Source organism: Emydura macquarii, unplaced genomic scaffold (assembly GCF_026122565.2).
Source record: "Emydura macquarii macquarii isolate MOO-44397 ecotype Brisbane River unplaced genomic scaffold, CSIRO-AGI_Emac_v2 contig_2205, whole genome shotgun sequence".
Classification (NCBI taxonomy): domain Eukaryota; kingdom Metazoa; phylum Chordata; order Testudines; family Chelidae; genus Emydura; species Emydura macquarii.
In genome coordinates this window covers 1-19,444 of record NW_027132342.1, presented here as the reverse complement: position 1 = coordinate 19,444, position 19,444 = coordinate 1, and the positions used below count along the sequence as shown (strand labels likewise).

At 40.7% G+C, this 19,444-nt stretch overlaps 1 protein-coding gene across 1 annotated transcript; it reads left to right on the top strand.

Moving 5' to 3' along the window:
• Positions 1-1,923: 1,923 nt before the first annotated feature.
• On the top strand, positions 1,924-18,277 carry LOC137160572 (aldo-keto reductase family 1 member C3-like; the record flags this gene model as incomplete). The annotated part of the gene is made up of 7 exons (XM_067559114.1): positions 1,924-2,086; positions 3,619-3,701; positions 9,822-9,980; positions 12,297-12,464; positions 13,870-13,986; positions 15,300-15,377; positions 18,155-18,277. Coding segments are annotated over exons 3-7 (573 nt in total), but the record flags the coding sequence as incomplete, so codon positions are not given.
• Positions 18,278-19,444: the final 1,167 nt, after the last annotated feature.

Sequence of the window (19,444 nt, the reverse complement as noted above, 5' to 3'; positions counted from 1 at the left end):
CAAAGCGTCCTGGGAGGAATAAGATGCTGAGTTTGCAGGAAGTGGCAGAAAACAAGAAACATTGCTACCAAGGCTGAAAATTGCAGCTTAGAGTCATATCTTATATCATGCTCAAAATGTAAATAAATGTGTTCGCTATTCTGGTATGCAGTATTTGTGCACCCTGAGAGCTCTCAAAAGGATTGATATCCCCTCAGCCTAGTATCAGCATTATTTGAGTGCAAATCCCTCTTTTACAACTCCTTCTTTGGGCACAAACTGGTTGACAACCACTTGTGTAAAACACCAGGACTGAAGGGGATTTCCCATTTCTTTTAGTATGCAGCAGATTTATTACCAATGGATGAAAACATAAAGCTTGTTTTGGATGTTGTGGACCTGCATCCCACATAAGAGGTGAGTAACATGAATAACATAGTATTACTATCATTGTAATTTGCTTAGTCTACCAAATGGATGTCATCGGGAAGTGCTCAGAGTTCTGACATTTCAGTCATGTGATCGCCTTATAGCTCTAGGGATATTTTAATTGTTAAATATTTGGAGGGGGATAGGATTCTTGCAAAGTATGCTGTTAAACTGGCTATTGTAAAGGTATCAATTTACAGCCAACTAGTGACTGTGTACACATGGCATCTTCACACATAACAGAGCTGCCTGTCAAGTTTCCTACTTTCATGCTGCAAAGCCAGCACAGCTATGGCAGCGGGAGTTCAACGGTTTTGTTTTTTTAATGAGTTTCTGTCAGCTACACCCCTGCTAATCCATTGATGGCAATGAGGTTGCTCAGGTTTCAGTGACATCATCATTTCTAGACAATGCAACTGAAAAGGTATAACTAAAACCTGTATTATTGGTCATGAATGTATGAGTTGAAAAAAATTCAGTTTCATGCTGAGTCCTGATTGTGTTTGCAGGAATGGTGGTTAGAAAAAATAACTGAGGGACTGTGAACATAATAAAAGTGCCTAAGTCTCTTTGGAAAATGGGCTTCTAGATTTCTGTGTGAACTGTTACATTCACGAGTCACTGTAGATGTAAAATGCTCTTGCCTGAAAGGCCCCAATTCAGTAAGGTACTTAAACACGTGCTTAAGTACAAGTACTTTGCTGGATTTGGGGCTAAATCTATTTTGTTCCACCAAAATTCTTTTTTCTTCTGCAACGTGTAAAACCATGTAGCAATTTTTTGTATGTGTGTGTGATAATTTATACTAAATCAGCCCCATTGAACAGAATTTTTTTCAAGCTCAGCAGAAATTTCACAATAGACACCATTAGTTATTATGGAGATGGCCATGTTTTCTTTCCCAGACCATGGAGTCATGTTAAAGATGTGGACTTTGCAAAGTCCACGGACAATTGGAAATGATCGTGAACAAACCAGGACTTAATTCTTATTGAACACTTTTGTGTCTTTTTTCCAAAGCTGAGTTTTACCTAGTTGAGAACAAGTGTGTATTTAACTCAGAAATGTATTTTAGTCAATATTTACACAACTTTTTGTCTCTGAAAAGCTTTGTTTTGGGCCCCAGATCAGCAAAGCACTCTAATGAGTGCTTAATTTTATAAAGATAAGTAATCCCTACCCTATTCAGCAAAGTACTTAAGCATATCCTTAATTTTGACTTCAGTGGAACTTAAAACCATGAAATACTTTGCTGAATAGAGATGGTTTACTTGGTGCATAAACATAGGTGAGCAGCTCTTGATCCGTACCTTTGTCTTTCCTCCTACAGTGAGTATTTGCACCACTGTGTTCTACTACACTGATTTTTTTATATGGATTTGTAATAATCCAGACTCTACCATGAGAGCATCTCCACCTCCTGACTGTATTTTATCTGAAGGAGGTTATTTGATATATCTGTATACTATATCCTGTTGTAGTACCATATGTTCCTTTTATCTGACTGTTGCTGGTTGTATAACTTGAAATCTCAATATTGGGTTGGGGGGGCAGATTCTGCAGGTCAAATGTCACCATTGCCTCAACCAGAGCAAGCTGCTGGACTTCTGCAAATCCTTCAAATCCTTGAATCTCCTTAAGCTTATTGTGCTCTGGGATCACAGAGAGACAAGACATGGTTAGTAACGAAACTGAACTGTAGCTCACGGGATTATAGCCTCCATAATATGATGATGAGGTGGAGGGAAATGACTGCTTTCTTACCTTACCTACCTAATATCTGATATTTCCATTCCTGATACCAGAGATGTTGTGTTTCCTTGCAGGATAGATCAGAACACCCAAGTTCTGCTTCATGATCCAATATTGACTGCTATAGCCAAAAAAATACAACTGAAAGCTAAATCTAGTAGCCATGTACTAGATACCAACTGCTGCACAGTATCCCAGACTTTTCTGTAGCTGATTCTGAGACCATATCTACACTTGCTGCCAAATTTGGCAGCAGTCGACAGGAGATACACAAGCTTTGTATCTGTTACGCAAGCTATATAAAGTAGCTTGCGTATCTCCTGTCAACTTCCTAACTTCTACTTACCACGGTGTCTTCAATTTGCTGCACCAATGGGAAATGCCCTCCCATCGACGCAGCGTTACTCCACCTGGCAGAGGTAAATTGATAGCGTCAATTTCGGGGTCGATTGAGTGGGTCTCCAATTCCACTCAGTCGATCCGGATAAATCGATCTGACTGGCAAATGTGCTGCCGTCAGTCTAAACGTAGCACTGAGTCTCGTATGTATTAGCCAAAAGATTAAATGACTTTAGCTCTTCTCTGTGCTACTATCTATCAACTTCTGGTTTGTGTCCCCTCTTGCCTTTTCCATGCTCCTCATGTGCAATTATAGAAAACAGGAAATTGATAAAGTCATGGTCAGTATAGCTTTTTGACACAGGAAGTGATTCTGAATGATGACAATCAATGTCAAAATACAATATATTTTATTTCTACCCAATTTCACGGACATTTTCATTTATTTATGGGTTTACGGACAGTGTTAAAACTAAAACAACGAGAGTCCTGTAGCATTTTAAAGACTAACAAATTTAATTTCTGCAGGCATAAGCTTTCGTGGACTGCAATCCACTTCGTCAGATGCCAAGTGTTAAAACCACATTTTTGTACTGTCTGTAAATGTACAGACTGTTGGCAACCCTGCTCTTCATACAGAGTTCCATAAGAACCTCCATATAAGGATCTCCTGTGATAAATCTCACCCACTGGTTTTCTTCAGTCAATACCCTGTGCCCTTGTATGATCTGTTATTGTAAAGTCCTGCCACACATCTAACCATCTATCTTATTCTGTTTTCATTTACTATTAACCATTGGTGACTAACCATTGGAATAATGTATGTAAAGTAAAGTGTATTCTCCATCACTTGAAGCCTTTCAGTCAAGATTAGATGACTGTTTACATGATATGCTATAGCTCAAACAGAAGTTATGGTCTTCATGCAGAAAGTACTGGATTAGGCTCTATGGTTGTTTTATGCAGGCATATTAGGTGACTGTAATGGTCCCTTCTACCTTAATATCTATGACTCTGTGACTCTAATGTCAGGCTTGTGCTTCTGTAAATGCATGCTGGTATTAGAAGAGCAGTGCCCTGCAGGAATAACTCAGTGTTTGATCTTGATTTCTGTGTCAGGTGTTTGACCTCCAGCCATCTGGGGAGGACATGAAAACCATTGATGGGCTGAACAAAAACATTTGCTGCCTACAAATGGAAGGGTAAGTCACAATACTTTGTATTTTAGAACTCTCTGGGGAGCCTGGAGCAGTGCCCACATCATGGTGAATGCCCTAATACCAAAAAAAAAATACCTATGAGCATAACTATTAGGGTTGGAATAAGACTTTGCAGGTCATCTATTGAGTTGTCCACTGTGTGGCAGGATTGATTTAAGTAATGCTTTACATTACTCTAGTCTAGCATAAGTCCATAATAAAGAACTGCAACTGAGTTACTCTGGATTTAAACACATACAACTCTTATGTAGCATATGTAACATGTAAGCGCCTGTGTAATTCCTTACCTTAGTATTGCTCACAGCTACTGGTTGTAGTTGAGAATTCAGTCTTCTGCATCCTAACATTCCTGTAGGGAAGTTTGAATCTGGATACAAAATTGTCAGCTAGCCCTTTTGTCTATAAAGGGTGGAAACAAATTGCCAATTTCTGAAGAAGTTTGGATGCAAATATGCAGCTGAATTTAGAGTTTGGACCATATGTGTTTTAAACCTAATTAATTCCAATTATATCTGAAACCCATTATTCCAGGTTCACTAAGAATAATCATCCCCTGTAACATTCTTCTACTTTATGGGCTTACAGACAGTTATAGTTCTGAGTTCTGTCCCAATTCAGCTATATTTTCTCCAAGCTTTATTTAATATTTGTACAATTATTTACTTCCAAGCAAATAAGGGTATTGGACATACACTCTGCTGCAATATAATATAATCTCAATGAAGACTATACAGAAGGGTTAATAATAATAATAAATAATAATAATAATATGTATTAGTTATATTACCATAGTGCCTAGGAGCCCTGGTCATGGAGTAAGCCCCCACTAGGCTAGGTGCCATGCAAACACAAAATACAAAGATGGCCCCTGCCTCATGAAGCTTACAGTTGAAGTACTAGACAAGAGATAATAGATGGATACAGGAAGACAGGCGAGTACAAGGAAACAATGTACCCCCAAGGCTGAGAGGATCGTGGCCACCATTCCCAAAAAGAAACCAAGGGTGGTTGTGGTCATTGACTCCTTTCAAGAGGGACAGAAGCAGCCATCTGCCGGTCTGACCTAGCATCCCATGAGATGTCGTGGCTGGCTGGGGCTCATATCTGAGACGTTACAGAAGAATTGCCAAGGATCATCCAGCCCTCTGATTACTACCCAATGCTACTCATTCATGTGGGCACTAATGATACGGTGAATTATGACCCTGAGCAGATCAGAAGTGACTACAGGTCTCTGAGAGTGAGGGGGAAGTGTTATGGGTGCAGGCAGTGTTGTCATTGATCTTTCCAGTCAAGGGTAAGGGTCTGGGCAGAGACATACTCATCTTGGAGGTAAATACATGGCTGAGCTGATGGTGTCACCAGGAGGGCTTTGGCTTCCTTGGCCCTGGTATCCTGTTCCAAGAAGGGCTGCTGAGCTGAGATGGGGTCCACGTGTTGGAAGAAAAGTATCTTCAGATAAAGACTGGTTAATTTAGTGAGGTGGCTTTAAACTATGTTGGACGGGGGTAGGAGGCAGAATCCCACAGGTAAGTCCAAAACATAGAGACCTGGGTGAAGGGTCAGAATCTGTGGAGAATTTGAGAAATCACAGCATGGACAAAGGGGAGACAAGAAAATATAGTAGAAGAATCTAATAAACATCTTAGATGTCTGGATTCTAATACAAGAAGTATGGGGAATAAATAAGATGTAGAAATACTAGTGAATAATCACAAATACGACATATTTGGCATCACAGAAACTTAATGAGATAATTCACTTGACTGGAATATTGGTATAGAAGGCTACAGCTTGTTCAGGAAGGACAGGCCTGGAAAAAAGGGAGGCAGTGACATACTGAAGGGTGGAGGGGCCAGGCCTCCAGACACTGGCCTGTGGTGGAGGCACCAGGCTGGTCCTTCATGACATGAAGGGGGTGGGAGGGGTGCAGGAGGCTCTGAGGGGCACAGAGCCTCCTGCGTTCCCCACCCTCCGCTCGTCATGGAGGGCTGGCCCAGAGTGCACTTACCCGCCACTCCAGCCCCACAACCCAGCTGCTCCCACTTCCGCTCCTGAGCCCTCCCCCCGCCCCCCGTACATTGTGAAGGGCCTGCCTGGCCTTCCACCCAGGCTGAGGGGTGAGGCCGTCCCCCATCTGAGCCAGAACTGGGCTGCGAGCAGCGGGTAAGTGCAGGGGAGAGAGGGTGTGCTGGGCCGGCCCTTCGCAACAGGTGGGGGACAGGCGGAGCAGGAAGTTCTCAGTGCCTCCACGCTGCCCACGCATCGTGAAGGGCTGGCCCAGTCCTCCTCCCTATGCCGGAGGATGAGGCCGCCCCCATCCGAGTGAGCGCCAGGCTGCGGTACTGCAGTGGGAAAGGCAGGTGCCGGGTAAGTGCGGAGAGTGGGAGGCGACAGAGCCAACCCTGCATTTGTGACCTCCCCCCCCCCCCTCACCTCACACCCCCTCCTGCAGGTACAGACCCCCCCTCTCCGTGGCAGCTGGGGGGTGACACTTGGACCCCTCCTGCCCTATACGGGGGAGGGGCGACGCAAATGTAGGCTTGGCCCACGGGCGCCGGAGACCCTCCATACGCCACTGAAGGGAGGAAGGGGGTTGCCTGGTAAATCAGAGATGTATACACTGCCACTGAGGTTGAGACATAAGTGCGAGGCAGACCTATTGCCAGTCTCAGGGTAAGGATAAAAGCGGTAAAAAACAAGGGTGATGTGGTGGTATGGATCTGTTACAGACCACCTAACCAGGAAGAAGAGGTGGATGAGATTTTTTTAAAACAACTAACAAAATCATCTAAAACACAGGATTTTGTGATGCTAGGGGACTTCAACTAACCCGACATCTATTGGGAAAATAATACATCAGGGCACAGATTATTCAGCAAGTTCTTGGAGTGCACTGGAGACAACTCATTATTACAGAAGGTGGCAAAAACAACTATGAGAGAGGCTATTCTGGATTTGGTTTTGACAAACAGGGAGGAAGTAGTTGAGAATCTGAAGATGGAAGGCAGCTTGGCTGAAAGTGAGCATAAAATCATAGAGTTCATGAGTCTAAGGAATTGTCAGAGGGAAAACAGCAGAATAAAGACAAAGGACTTCAAGAAGGCAGACTTAGCAAACTCAGAGAACTGGTAGGTAAGATCCCATGGGAAGCAAGTCTAAGGGAAAAATGGTTCAGGGGGTAGCAGTTTTTTAAAGAGACATTATTAAGGGCATGAGAGCAAACTATACCAATACAGAGGAAAGATATGAAGTATGATAAGAGGTCACCCTGGCTTAACCAAGAGATCTTCAGTGACCTAATGATAAGGGAAAGACAAGAACAGAAAACACAGCACTGCCCGAAGTGTTAAATGCCTTTTTTGTTTCAGTTTTCACCAAAAGTTAACAGTGATCAGACGACTAGCATAGAGAACAACAATATAAATGGGGTAGGCTCTGGGGCTAAAGTAGGAAAATATCAAGTTAAGAATGACTTAGACAAGTTAGATGTCTTCGGATCAGCTGGGCCTAATGAAATACATCCTAGAATACTTAAGGAATTGGCTGAAGAGATCTCTGAGCCATTAGTGAGTATCTCTGAGAACTCGTGGAGGAAGGGAGAGATTCCTGAGGATTGGAAAATGGCAAACATAGTACCTGTCTATAAAAGGTGAAAAAGGACAATCCAGGGAATTATAGATCACCCATCTTAACTTCAGTACCCAGAAAGATAATGGAGCAAATGATCAAGCAATCGGTCTGTAAACACCTAGAAGATAAAAAAGTAACAAGTGACAGTCAACACCAATTTGTCAAGAACAAACCATGACAAACCAACCTGATAGCCTTCTTTGACAGGGTAACAAGCCTTGTGGATGGGGGGATCCGTATATGTCATATTTCATGACTTTAGTAAGGTTTTCGATAGTGTCTCACATGACCTCATAAACAAATTAGAGATCTATAACATAGATGAACCTACTACAAAGTGGGAGCACAGCTGGCTGGAAAACTGTACTCAGAGTAGTTATCAATGGCTCCCAATTGAGCTGGAAGGACATATTGAGTGGGGTCCCACAAAATCCTATCCTGGATCCAGTTCTATTCAATATCTTCCTAAATGATTTGGATAATGGCATAGAGAATACATACATAATGTTTGTGAACGATACCAAGCGGGGAGGGTTGCTTTGGAGGTGGAGTGCTTTGGAGGACAGGATTAAAATTCAAAACTATCTTGACAAACTGGAGAAATGGCCTTAATTCACTAGGATGAAATTCAACTTGGACAAATGCAAAGTACTACACTTGGGAAAGAATAATCAATTGCACAAATACAAAAAGAGGAAATGACTATCAAGGAAGAAGTACCGTAGAAAAGGATCTGAGGGTCATAATAGATCACAAACTAGATATCAGTCAACAGTGTAACACTGTTGCAAAAAAAGTGAACAGCATTCTGGGATGTATTAGGAGGTGTGTTGTAAGCAAGACACAAGAAGTAATTCTTCCACTCTACTCAGCACTATTAAGACCTCAGCTGGAGTGGTGTGTCCAGTTCTGGGCACCAGACTTCAGGAAAGATGTGGACAAGCTGGAGAAAGTCCTGAGGAGAACAACAAAAATGATTAAATGAAAGCCATGGGAGAGTGGCTGATGAACTGGGGGGAGGTCAAAGGGGAGCAATGTTGCCAAGTATGCTTTTGAAACTGCCCCTCCAGGTAGCTGGAGTTTGTTGCCACTTCCAAGTACAGAGGGGAAAAATAAGCATCCAGGTTGTACCAATGGATGCCTCTAGGCAGGGACATCTCAGGAGTGGAGCAGTCCATGGGTGCTTTCGCAACAGCCTTTGCCAGGTAGCTGGGGTTCATTGTCACACCCAGCTCAGGAGGAAAGAGTAAGGGTAAGTCTACACTGACATTTAAAACCCACAGTCATAAGTCTGAGTCCAGGTCTAGAGGCTCAGGCTTGTGCAACCGTGCCAAAAACAGCAATGTGGACACTTAGGCCCAGGCTGGAGCTCAGCGTCTGAAGCTCTAGCCCAAGCCATAATGTCTACGTTGCTGTTTTTAGCACCCAGCCCATGTCTGTAGTGCCAAGCTTTGAGACTCACTGCTATAGGTTTTAAAATGCAATGCAGACATATTCGGAGTGGCCCAGGTGTACCACACAATGCTATAGTCATTGGCTGTATTTAAAAAAAGTATGTAGGAAGCATTGCATCTCGTATTCCATTGTTCTAGCCATACAGTTGCATGTGGATATTTTAATGAAACTTTTTTCTTATTAGCTTTGTGGTCCTCCCCCAGTATTCACTTAAAGATGAACATTAAAAGCGATCCTTTCACTCTTCCTGGTTTTTCTTCTATATGATAAAGAATCAGACTCACATTTCTTCTCCCTCCTGGATTACTAGGGTTCATCCTAGAGGAACACCCTACATTGGGAGCCCAGAGAACACTGATGATGTCAAGAGATGTACACTGTACATTTTAAACAGAAATTTAGAACAACTAATCTCTAGCATGGTTCTAAATGACTGGGGGGGAGAGAGGAATAAAGGTCTCTTTGTAATGCAGTTATTGTGTCTTGTTTCTCATTTTGATAATGAAGTTTCTTATTTTTATTTTCTGAGCCAGTAGATCAGGGCTGCTCAATTTTGAAATTCATAGGTGCAATTAAACAGTAGGCAATTCTCTTGTACTATTTTCATATGAAACTTAGTTTTTATTGTTTTCTTCTGAGTGTGAAAATTTAGTAACATGTGATAAGTATTACTTCTAAAATGTTTTGTTAAAGTTTATAACAGTTTTCCTAATTATATTTTGCTGGAAATGCACCCACTGTAGAGTGACTGCGAATTTGAAAGGATATCTTTTGTATGCTGTTTTTTTGTGTCACATGGAAACAATATTAAGTCAATAAAGTTTGAAGAAAGAGACTGATATTTGAACTTATTGTTTAATACTGATAGCGTGTTTTCTGATTTTGCTTTGTCATGTTGAATTTGCACTTCTTCCTTCCCATATGCCTGCTGCGTCTAACTGGGCTGCTACTCCTAGTACACACCCTGGAAAATTAATATAAATTAGAAATTCATACAGTGTTTTCTTTCTGAAGCTCTCGCTGGCTCACGGAGGAGTTCTGCAAAGTTTCAGCATTCAGCAAAGAATTGAGGAAAGCTGCAAAGAGATGGAGCTTGACAAAGACCACTGTATTAAGATGAATGATGGGAACAAAATTCCTGCAGTGGGATTTGGCACCTATTCCCCCGATGCAGTAAGTAAATCTTTCATAGATTTCTTTGTCCTTAACCTGTTGATTAACATTGAAGGGCACTGGTAGAATCATTGCCTGCATCACTCCAGAAAGGGCTGCAAGATGAGATCCCTGTATATCTAGTTTATAAAAGTACTGACAGTGTCTGAAAAGTGCTTTGGAGGGTTGAGTGAAAAATGATACCAGTATATAAACGTAAGAACATCATCATTCTGTAAGAAAAGGTGGTGGTTTTTATTATTTTAGAGTGAATCTGGTGCTGATGAACGAATCCCTGCCTCGGCTTTGCCAAATGCCTGATTCACGGCACCCCCAAACACCCTCACACCTTGAATCCACACATGAAGGGGTTCCTCTGTCCTGACCTGCAGCACCCAGCTATTCTAGTCCAGAGCCACTATGTAACAACCGGTGCATCTTAGCCCTGGCCTACAGCCTCCCTTTTCCAGTTTTCAGCCCCTGTCTCTGCCAATGTACTTCAGTCCCAGCCTGAACTAAATGGGAACCAATTCCTTTAAAGAGACGTTAGTCAGTTACTTTTTGCCCTTGTAGTGCTGCTCGCTGCATTACACTGAGTAAAGGAAGATGAGTACATTTCCTTTTGCTCCCTTCTCAACAGTCCTGCCACTTGCTGATCCCAGCGTGGAGGGGACTGGTCTAGTGGTCAGAGCTGGGAACTTGGCGTCAGAAGATCTACATCATATTCCTGGTTCTGCCTCTGAGTCATTGTGTGACTTTGGGCCTCTTACTTGCCTCTTTGTGTTTTAGTTTCCCCATTTTGTAAAATTATGATAATACCTAAAGTACCTTGCTGGGTTTAGTTCATAAAGATAAAATTTTCAAAAGCACCTAAGTGACTTAGAAGCCTACATCTCATTGAAAAACACTTGGAAATGGCACTGCTTTTGAAGATTTTACTCTCAGAGTTTGTAAAATTTCATTGGTATTATCAGATGGAAGGTGCTAACAAGTACAAGCTTTTAGTGGGACAAATTCTAAAGTCTTTACTCACTTTTTGCTTCTTGGTCCTATCCATGGCTCAGTGAGAATTAAGCCTGACTAAATCCTGTGTATGTTTTAAAAAAAAAGGCAGGGGCCTCTCGGAAGGGGACATCTGCGTGTGAATAATATAAAAAGCATCTAACAGTTTACACAAGAGCCACGGTTTGGAAGCTACACAGCAGGGAGAATTTAGTGAAGTTCAGCAATGCCTTTTCAATCTACATTTCCTAGGAATAAACTTCAAGTACAGACACATCCTGTGGAGCTCAATAACTCAGCTCTTTCCAGTAAAAAAAAAAGGCAAATGGAAAATCAGATCCCCTCTGGCTCTACCAATTTAGGCACTTGCTCACTTTGCCCTTCTCTAATGCTGCCCAACAAGTTCATTGCCCCTCCTTAGGTCTTGCTTATCTTTTTTCTTTCTTTATCACACCTACCACTGCAACGATTTCTCCTCTATGAAGTATGGCTGTTATCAAGATATTTTTTCAATCACTATAGAGTGAATATGTAACTAGCTGGAAGAAAGCTGAGTCATTATCAAGAACCAACAGGGGTTTATGAAAACATACTTCTTACCAAACAGTTCTAGTAGCAGCCTTTGTTACAGGTACTCATGAAAGCAGTGCAGTTGTGCAAAACCCAAACATTCAAAACCATAATTCATAAGATTTTTAAATAATAAATAAGGAGTAGCTCAGCTCAGACAGACTGGGAGTTCTAATCTGACGAAGTGGGTTACAGCCCACGAAAGCGTATGCCTGCAGAAAATAAATTTGTTAGTCTCTAAAGTGCTGCAGGTTTCTTGTTGTTTTTGCTGTATACAGACTAACACGGCTACCTCGCTGGAACTAATCTATAGTGTATGTTCATATCTGGTTCTTACAACTCCTTGCTCCTGATCTCAGGGTCTTATACTCACAGTCCTTTGAATCATATAAAAAGAAAGCTGAAATAATAAGCCTGATTCTCTGTTGATCTCCATCTTCAGGAGTTATTTACGGTACTTCTGTGCACAGTGGGAATAAAAAAAACTGCTATATCTGAATAGTAGCTTTTTACACCCACATTCCATTTACTTTGCTATGGTGTAAATGATGACACAAGACACTGAGCAACAGGGGATCAGGCCCAGTATCCTTGAATTTGTTTTAAGGTAAATTAAAAGATTCTTAATGCGAAGGTATCGGAATCTAAAAATGTCGCTTTCAAGTCTTTCTGTTGGGCATCAAAACTACAGGTAACTATATATATATATATACACAAAATATCTCTAATCGAGAGAGATTGACACTCTACTTTCTTAACTGGTAGGTTCAAAAAAGTAGATGTGAGGAGGCTACAAAGGTGGCAATTGAAGTTGGCTTTCGCCATATTGATGGAGCCTTTGTATATGGGATTGAGGAGGAGGTTGGGCGAGCCATTCAAGCGAAGATTGCAGATGGGACAGTCAAAAGAGAGGAAATATTTTACACGGGAAAGGTAAGTGGGGTTTTTTTAACACCAGTATTTTTACTGTATTGCTTCTTGTGCTAATTATTTTAATCTAATTTATAAAGAATGTTGTAATTTAAACAAGACCAGTATTGAAAGGACTGCCATTAGGGGAGTATTATTCACAGACTTGGGAAGCTGCTTTGTATACCAAATTACAAGTTTGGGCACAAGACTCCTTTCTACATGTGTGAAAGTGAAGCTAAAACAGCTACTTCATGACCCTGAAAGTACATGTCTCCAGACAGAAAATTTTATTTTATTTAGCCATATTGAGCCTTTTTAGGTTTCATATGCACATTAGTGACTCTGTTTTAAAGGTCATTTCAGTTTCTTTTAAAGTGTAGATTTATTTTGAAAAGTGATTGTGTAAAAATGACACCTCATTATTCAACAGATCTGTTTCCTGTGTGCATTCAGAGTCCTATCTGTGTCTTCAGAGGAAAAAAAAAATTGTTATCACTCCTTTTAGCTCTACAGAGAACATAGGTGGATTTATTTCTCCTGAGGTATCATCAACAACATTGTTTATTAATTTCCAATCAATCACACTTATACTAGCCCATTAAAAGCAAGGGCTTATCACTGAGAGCATGATTTTAAGACAGTGTGATTGAAAGACATCATTGAGAGCATAACTTGTTCTGCAGCATCTTTATTGCTGGAGATGATGGACAAGAAGCAAACAACCAGCTGGATCCAGATTGGGTTTGTGGAGCTGTCAGTTAGAAAAGCATCATTTTACTTGTAAACTGGGCACATTTGGTATTGAATCACTGAGAGTCAATATGTAACACCAACTTCTCATTTTTACAGAGTCACTTTTCAGAGTAGAACCGAACTTTAAATGGAGAACTATCGACAAAAAACGAGAAAGAGGTTCTTGGCACAGGATTCCTTCTGCATTAGAAGTGATGTCTTGTTAGAAATGGTATTTATATGAGCTCCCATCTCCTGGTTCTCACAGACAGACCATAAATTGTGTGTAAAACACAGTCACATACCAAGGGGCATCTTCCATTCCGTTCTTCCAAGGGCCAGCTCCTGAAGTCGTACAACAGGGTGATGCCTAATAACCAAGGAGAACAAATTTAGCCAGAAAGATTTTTAACCTTGAGAGTGATCTCACATAGGGTTCCTGTACTGACCCAGTGCACCTCTGAAATCCTGGCTGCATTTCAGCCCCCTCACCTGGCTTCTTCAGGAATCATTCACTTCTCACTATGATGTGCATCTTTGCACACAACCACCTCACAGCACACCCTTCTGTTAAAAAGGCAAAGACCGTGACTTAGACGCTTTAGAAAAGTGTTTTTTACAGAGTCAGCCTTTGAGAAAGCAGAGAAAAGGGAGGACTTCTTCAGAGAGAACGGTTGTTTTTTATTCATTACAGCTTTGGAGTACCTTTCACCGCCCTGAACTTATCCGAACATGCCTGGAACAGTCACTGAAGAAACTTAAATTTGACTATATTGATCTCTTCATTATCCACAACCCTATGTCTTTAAAGGTAAACATTTCTTTTAAAATATACACAAGAAAAAAATGGTTTTGGTAGTAGCTCCATGGACCAGAGCAGAGCTGTTCTGAAAAAGACCAGTAGTCCACTTAGTCACACATCTAGCCTATACAAGTAGCTTCTGATAGGTGCTCCAGGGGAAGGCACAAGTCAAAAGAAAAACTAATGCATGAGACACATTCTATAATGCAATATTTGGAAGGTGGGACTCATTTTGTGGCTCATTGGCAATCAATATATATTAAGCATGTAGATTAATAGCCTTATACTTTTAATCCTTGCTATTAAAATATCATATACTATCTGGGTTCAATCTATGCCACTAAAAATATATATCTTAGTTTGTAAATTTGCCAGTCCACTATCTCGGAAACTCTCTAAATTCAAATATATACTTAATGATCAAAAGCTAACTTTTAGTTACTCCAGAAATTCACCAATAGTCTATAAAACTAATCTTGGGTTACTGTGATCTCTTGTGTTTTTAATCTACTATACCTTCTTATTTTATTCATCATATGTTCATTTCTCAGAGAAAATATCCGTTTTCTGTGACACCTTATATGTTTTATCTGTAATATCTTTAGGCACTAATTGCTTTTGACATGCATGCTTTGTTTTCACTGTGTATAAATAGAATTTCTTATGAAAGTAGTGCTTAGCTTAGCTAATTAACTTTCCAGTATTTACACCTATCCTCTCATTGACAAAAAATTATTTCTAGGCATCTAGGGTAAAATTTGCTCATGAAACACAAGGCACACTGTATATTTTAGTCATGTATAGGATTTTAACTCAAAAGTGGTGTGTAGATAAATTCTCTAGCTCAGTATGGCAATTTACAATGGCTGCTCTCCTCCTAGAGAAATAGAAACTTCAGTTCAATCATAGAATCATAGGACTGTAAAGGACCTCGAAAGGTCACCTAATCCAATCACCTGCACTTATGGCAGGACCAAGTATTACCTAGATCATCCCTGACAGGCGTTATCTAACCTACTCTTAAAAATCTCGAATGATTCCACAACCTCCCTAGGCAATAATCCTTAGATGTTACTGGTAGGGAAATTGTTGGTGACTAGGCAATGAACCAGCTCTCAGTCTCTCATACATTTCTTTTTTACCTAGTGGGAAGTCAAGTGGTTTAGATAAAACCATTCTATTACATTTATACAGCTTTAGAGTCCAACACCTTCCCTGCCCCGCTCTTCCTGGTTACTACTCCTCCCTTGGCCACAAAATAATAAAAACCCACTTGTGTAAAAACCATCAGGACTGAAGGGGATTTTTCTTTTGTTTTTAAGCCTGGAGCAGATGCATTCCCAAAGAATGAAAATGGAAAACTCATTTTCGATGTTGTAGATCTGCGTCAAACTTGGGAGGTGAGTGACACAAAGAACATCATTTTAATTCATAGGACATCTAGTTTCCTTAGTCAGCCAGCTGACTGTTACCCGGAAACTGTTCAGAGTTCTGGGGGTTAGTAATATGACCTTTTTAGAGAGCTAAGGAGAATGTAAGTGTTTTAGATGTGGGAGGCTGGGGTTGTTAGTAAGATGTGTTGTTGAACTGCCTATTGATAAAGTGCGGATTCACACCAACAAGTAACTATATAGAAATTTCACCTTTCTATTTAACAGGTCTGCCCTGGTGTGTTCTAAGCACCATAGCTGCCAGTTTTGGCTGCTTTTTGCTCCTGTTAGCCCAGCAGCACCAACCAGCCATGCTCCTTCTCTTGAATCATAAACAGATTTTCTTGCTAAATTCAAATGAGTTGCACATGTTATAAAAAAAAAAAAAGATATTGCTCAAGTGTCACTGAGGCCATAATCTGAAGACAATGAGGATGAAGATGTATAATTGAACCTTATTTACTAGTGATGTTGCACAAATTGGAAAGAATCCAGCTCAGCTGTCAGACTTCAGCCTGGTCCACATACAGTTTTGGTCCCAAATTAACTATTTCACTTAAGGGTGTGATTGTATTTTAAAAAATAGTAAAATTGGTGCAACCCCTAGAGTGAAGGTAATTATACCAGTACAATAGTGCTTTATACTGGTATATTTTATTCCCCTAATTTATGGGAATAAACTATACCTCTATAGGCAACTTTTTATCAGTATGACTATCCACTGGGATAAGTTATACCTCTATGGCACCACCCTAGGGCAAGAAAGGCCATTTCTGTTGTCTCAGACATCCTTTTCTGGACAATTACATTACAATAGACCTTGTTCAGAGTTTCAGGTAAAACCCTCTGCCTGCACCTGATAGACAGCCTGTCCCCTTCTAGGGATATAACATACTCCAAGTGAAGAAAAAACAAAATACTTCTGCAGCTCACAAAAAAGGCCAGGTCCCTGCAGTCTCACACAGACTGAAGGTCGATAGTCTTTGAGAGGAGATATGGGCTCCTTACCCCTATCTGCCCAAGCAACAGAGGAAAAATCACAGGGCTCGAAAAAAGAAAGTATAGAAAAACGAGTCTCTCCACTTCCTCAGAGGGCCCAGGAGGCCATTGTGCTCAAGCAGTTTCCCCAGGAGACAAACTGTGTATGCTGGGGCGCTCTAGCTCCGCTCACTCCAGAGTTCCATCCAGACAGCCAGTATCCTCCCTTTTAAGGACTTGCCCTTCTCCAGGCTTGAAAAGCCTCATAGCTGCAGTGGGTTGGGACTGACTGAGCACAGAGATGCTCTTTCACCCTTTCTTGACTGCTGTAGGAGCTGCCCCACCACACTAGGGGAGGTTAACTACATCAGTATCAGACTGATCTAATTAAATCGGTACAATAACGGTGCATAGACAAGACCTTCAATGAGTGTTCAGGGCTGCTAGTCAAGTCAAATATATATTTTACTTCTAAACTCAGAATATTAGATAAGGGAAATCACTGAGAGGCAACAAACATGAAGTCACATAATGCCATTTTTACAGCATCACTTTGAGATGTTTTGGCCTTCCCTGTTCTTAGGGCAGGGATATCACCAAAAGTCATTTTCAGAGAGAGAATTGTAGTCTGAGCTTTTACATGTGATGTTTTCCACAAATGAGGAATTAAATATTCTGCCCTAATTTCAGCCAAGACAAGGACTCCCTCAGACCCCTAATTCTTTAACTAAAGCTCTTTGGGTAGCTCGGCTTTGCAGCTTATTAGTGAGCCAGCCTTTCAACGCTGAAGAGCTAGGTTCAAAGTCTGTCCATGTTTACCCACATTACAAAGTCCACCACTCAGTTTAATACCATTGGTGCTTCTATCTAAAGAGAGCCCAGAAATGAAATATAAAGGGGCGTCCGTTGAGAATTGAGGTGCATTGGCAGAAGTTAGCATAGTGTCTGCTCACATTATGCCTGGTGCTAATTGGTGCTACTGGTTCATCATTTTCATGAGCACTAACTTAACTCCCTCATTTAAATGGAAAAAGCTGAAACTTCCCCTGTGATATTTGCTGTCCCTTCAGTGGACTCTAGCAAGCTTCTTATATTAAATGTGAAAAGTAACCAGGTTTTGGCTACTGTATCATTGTTACCATAGCACTACTTGTGATCTGAGACTCTGCAGTCATTTCTTTTTATCTGGATAAGGAAATACTGGAGTATCTCAGACACCCCTGCATAAATAACTGTTGGTAAATACAGACATTCTGATGGTGACCATGGCAGCTGTCCATCTCTTTAAATATTTCTTGTGTTTTCCCTTAATTTTCCTTCTCAATTATTTTTTGGCTATAAAGCTCTTAAACTGGTGTTAATAGTCCCATACTTATGTGGTATCCTTATTGCTGTATTGTTCACTAACAGTGAATAGGTATTGCTATGTCTTCGAAGTTCTGTACATGTGAAGGACAAATAAGACAGAAAGCTGCTGAGAGAGGCAGTGGCCAGATTGTCTACTTTCTACTGGGGGAAAAGATGACTTGGTTGCACATTGGGTTGTACAAAATAGAGATCTGATGCCTAAGTGAATGATTGAAAAGTGACTGTTTCTAAATCAGAGTTTTATTCTAGAGCAAATCAAACTGCCCCCTGCCATATGTGTAATAAAACTATGGTGGAATAATTTTATATTGAATGAGCCCAGTTGAGCATAATTTTTCTAGTCTCATGGAAATTATACTATCAATAGTAATAATGGAAGTGGCCTTTGTTGTTTTTCCAAGGCCATGGAGGCATGTAAAGATGCAGGTTTGGTGAAGTCCATTGGGGTGTCCAACTTCAACTGCAGACAGCTGGAAATGATCCTGAACAAACCCGGGCTCAAGTACAAACCTGTCCTCAACCAGGTAAAACTCTGACTCATGGATGAAGATCTAAAACTGTTCAGTTAGAAGAAATTCAGAACTTGTAGTCAGTGAAGATTTTCATTTATGGGGGAGGAACTCAGCACTTAAAAGAAGCAGAAACTCCAGCATGTCTTTCTCAGCAGGTGCTATTGTACAGCCTTTCATTTAAACTAAAAGGAAAACTTGCTTATTGTTCCACTTCAAGTAAACACAAGACACAACAGTTAGACACTGATATTGAATTCTTCAGAATTTGTGGGTGTTGGGACCAGCTGAAGTTAAAGACGGGGCCATTAGCAAATATAGATTCAGACTCAAGTTCTGGAAAAAAACATAGTTCTATGTAGCTTGGAACAGAGATTTTGTTTGTATCCATCACTGCATTCATGAAAAGCTTATGAAACTCAAGAATGAATAAAAGAGAAAATATTGTCAAGGAAACAGTGTCTGAGAGGGCAGGAGAAAGAGAAGATCTGCCACTTCCCTGTAAATCCAGAGATCCTCTCCTGCTACCTCATTCCCCTGCTATGAGAATAGACATCAGAGCACCAGCCTTTCCCTGCTTGGACTGTGACGATGTCATGGCGCGAAGGTCATCTTGACAATAGGTTATCCAAACTCATATACAGAAATGTGTCTTTCAGTCAGTAGGCTCAGAAAACAATGATTCAAATGGACTATGTTATTGTCCAATCCATTTGCGTATCCTTCATACAGATACCCTGATATATTCTGTACCTGACGGATAAAGGGAAAGAATTGAGTTATATATGATAAGCAAAATAACATAGGATATGCATAGCATCCCATAGTCAATTGTTGAAAGTAACATTGCCTCTCAACTAATTTTTTCAAACTTAGCATAGCACAAGTTCTGCATGGAGAATAGTATAGGTAGAAGGTAATTTTGAAGTTGTAAATCTAAACTTTTAAATTTCAGTGTTAAAATATGGAAGTGAAAAGTGTCTTATCTGGTGAAAAACACTGTTGTTTCACAGATGGACAGCGCAAAAATGACTGAACTGATTTTTGTTTCAATTTCTCCCTCTCCCCCACAAAAAATCACTTGTGGGCTGAGACCAAGCATGACAAATTTTAGGCCAAGTGACCACTTTAGTGGAAGTTATCAGGCACTGATCATAGTAGTTTATAATGAAAGTGCCATCT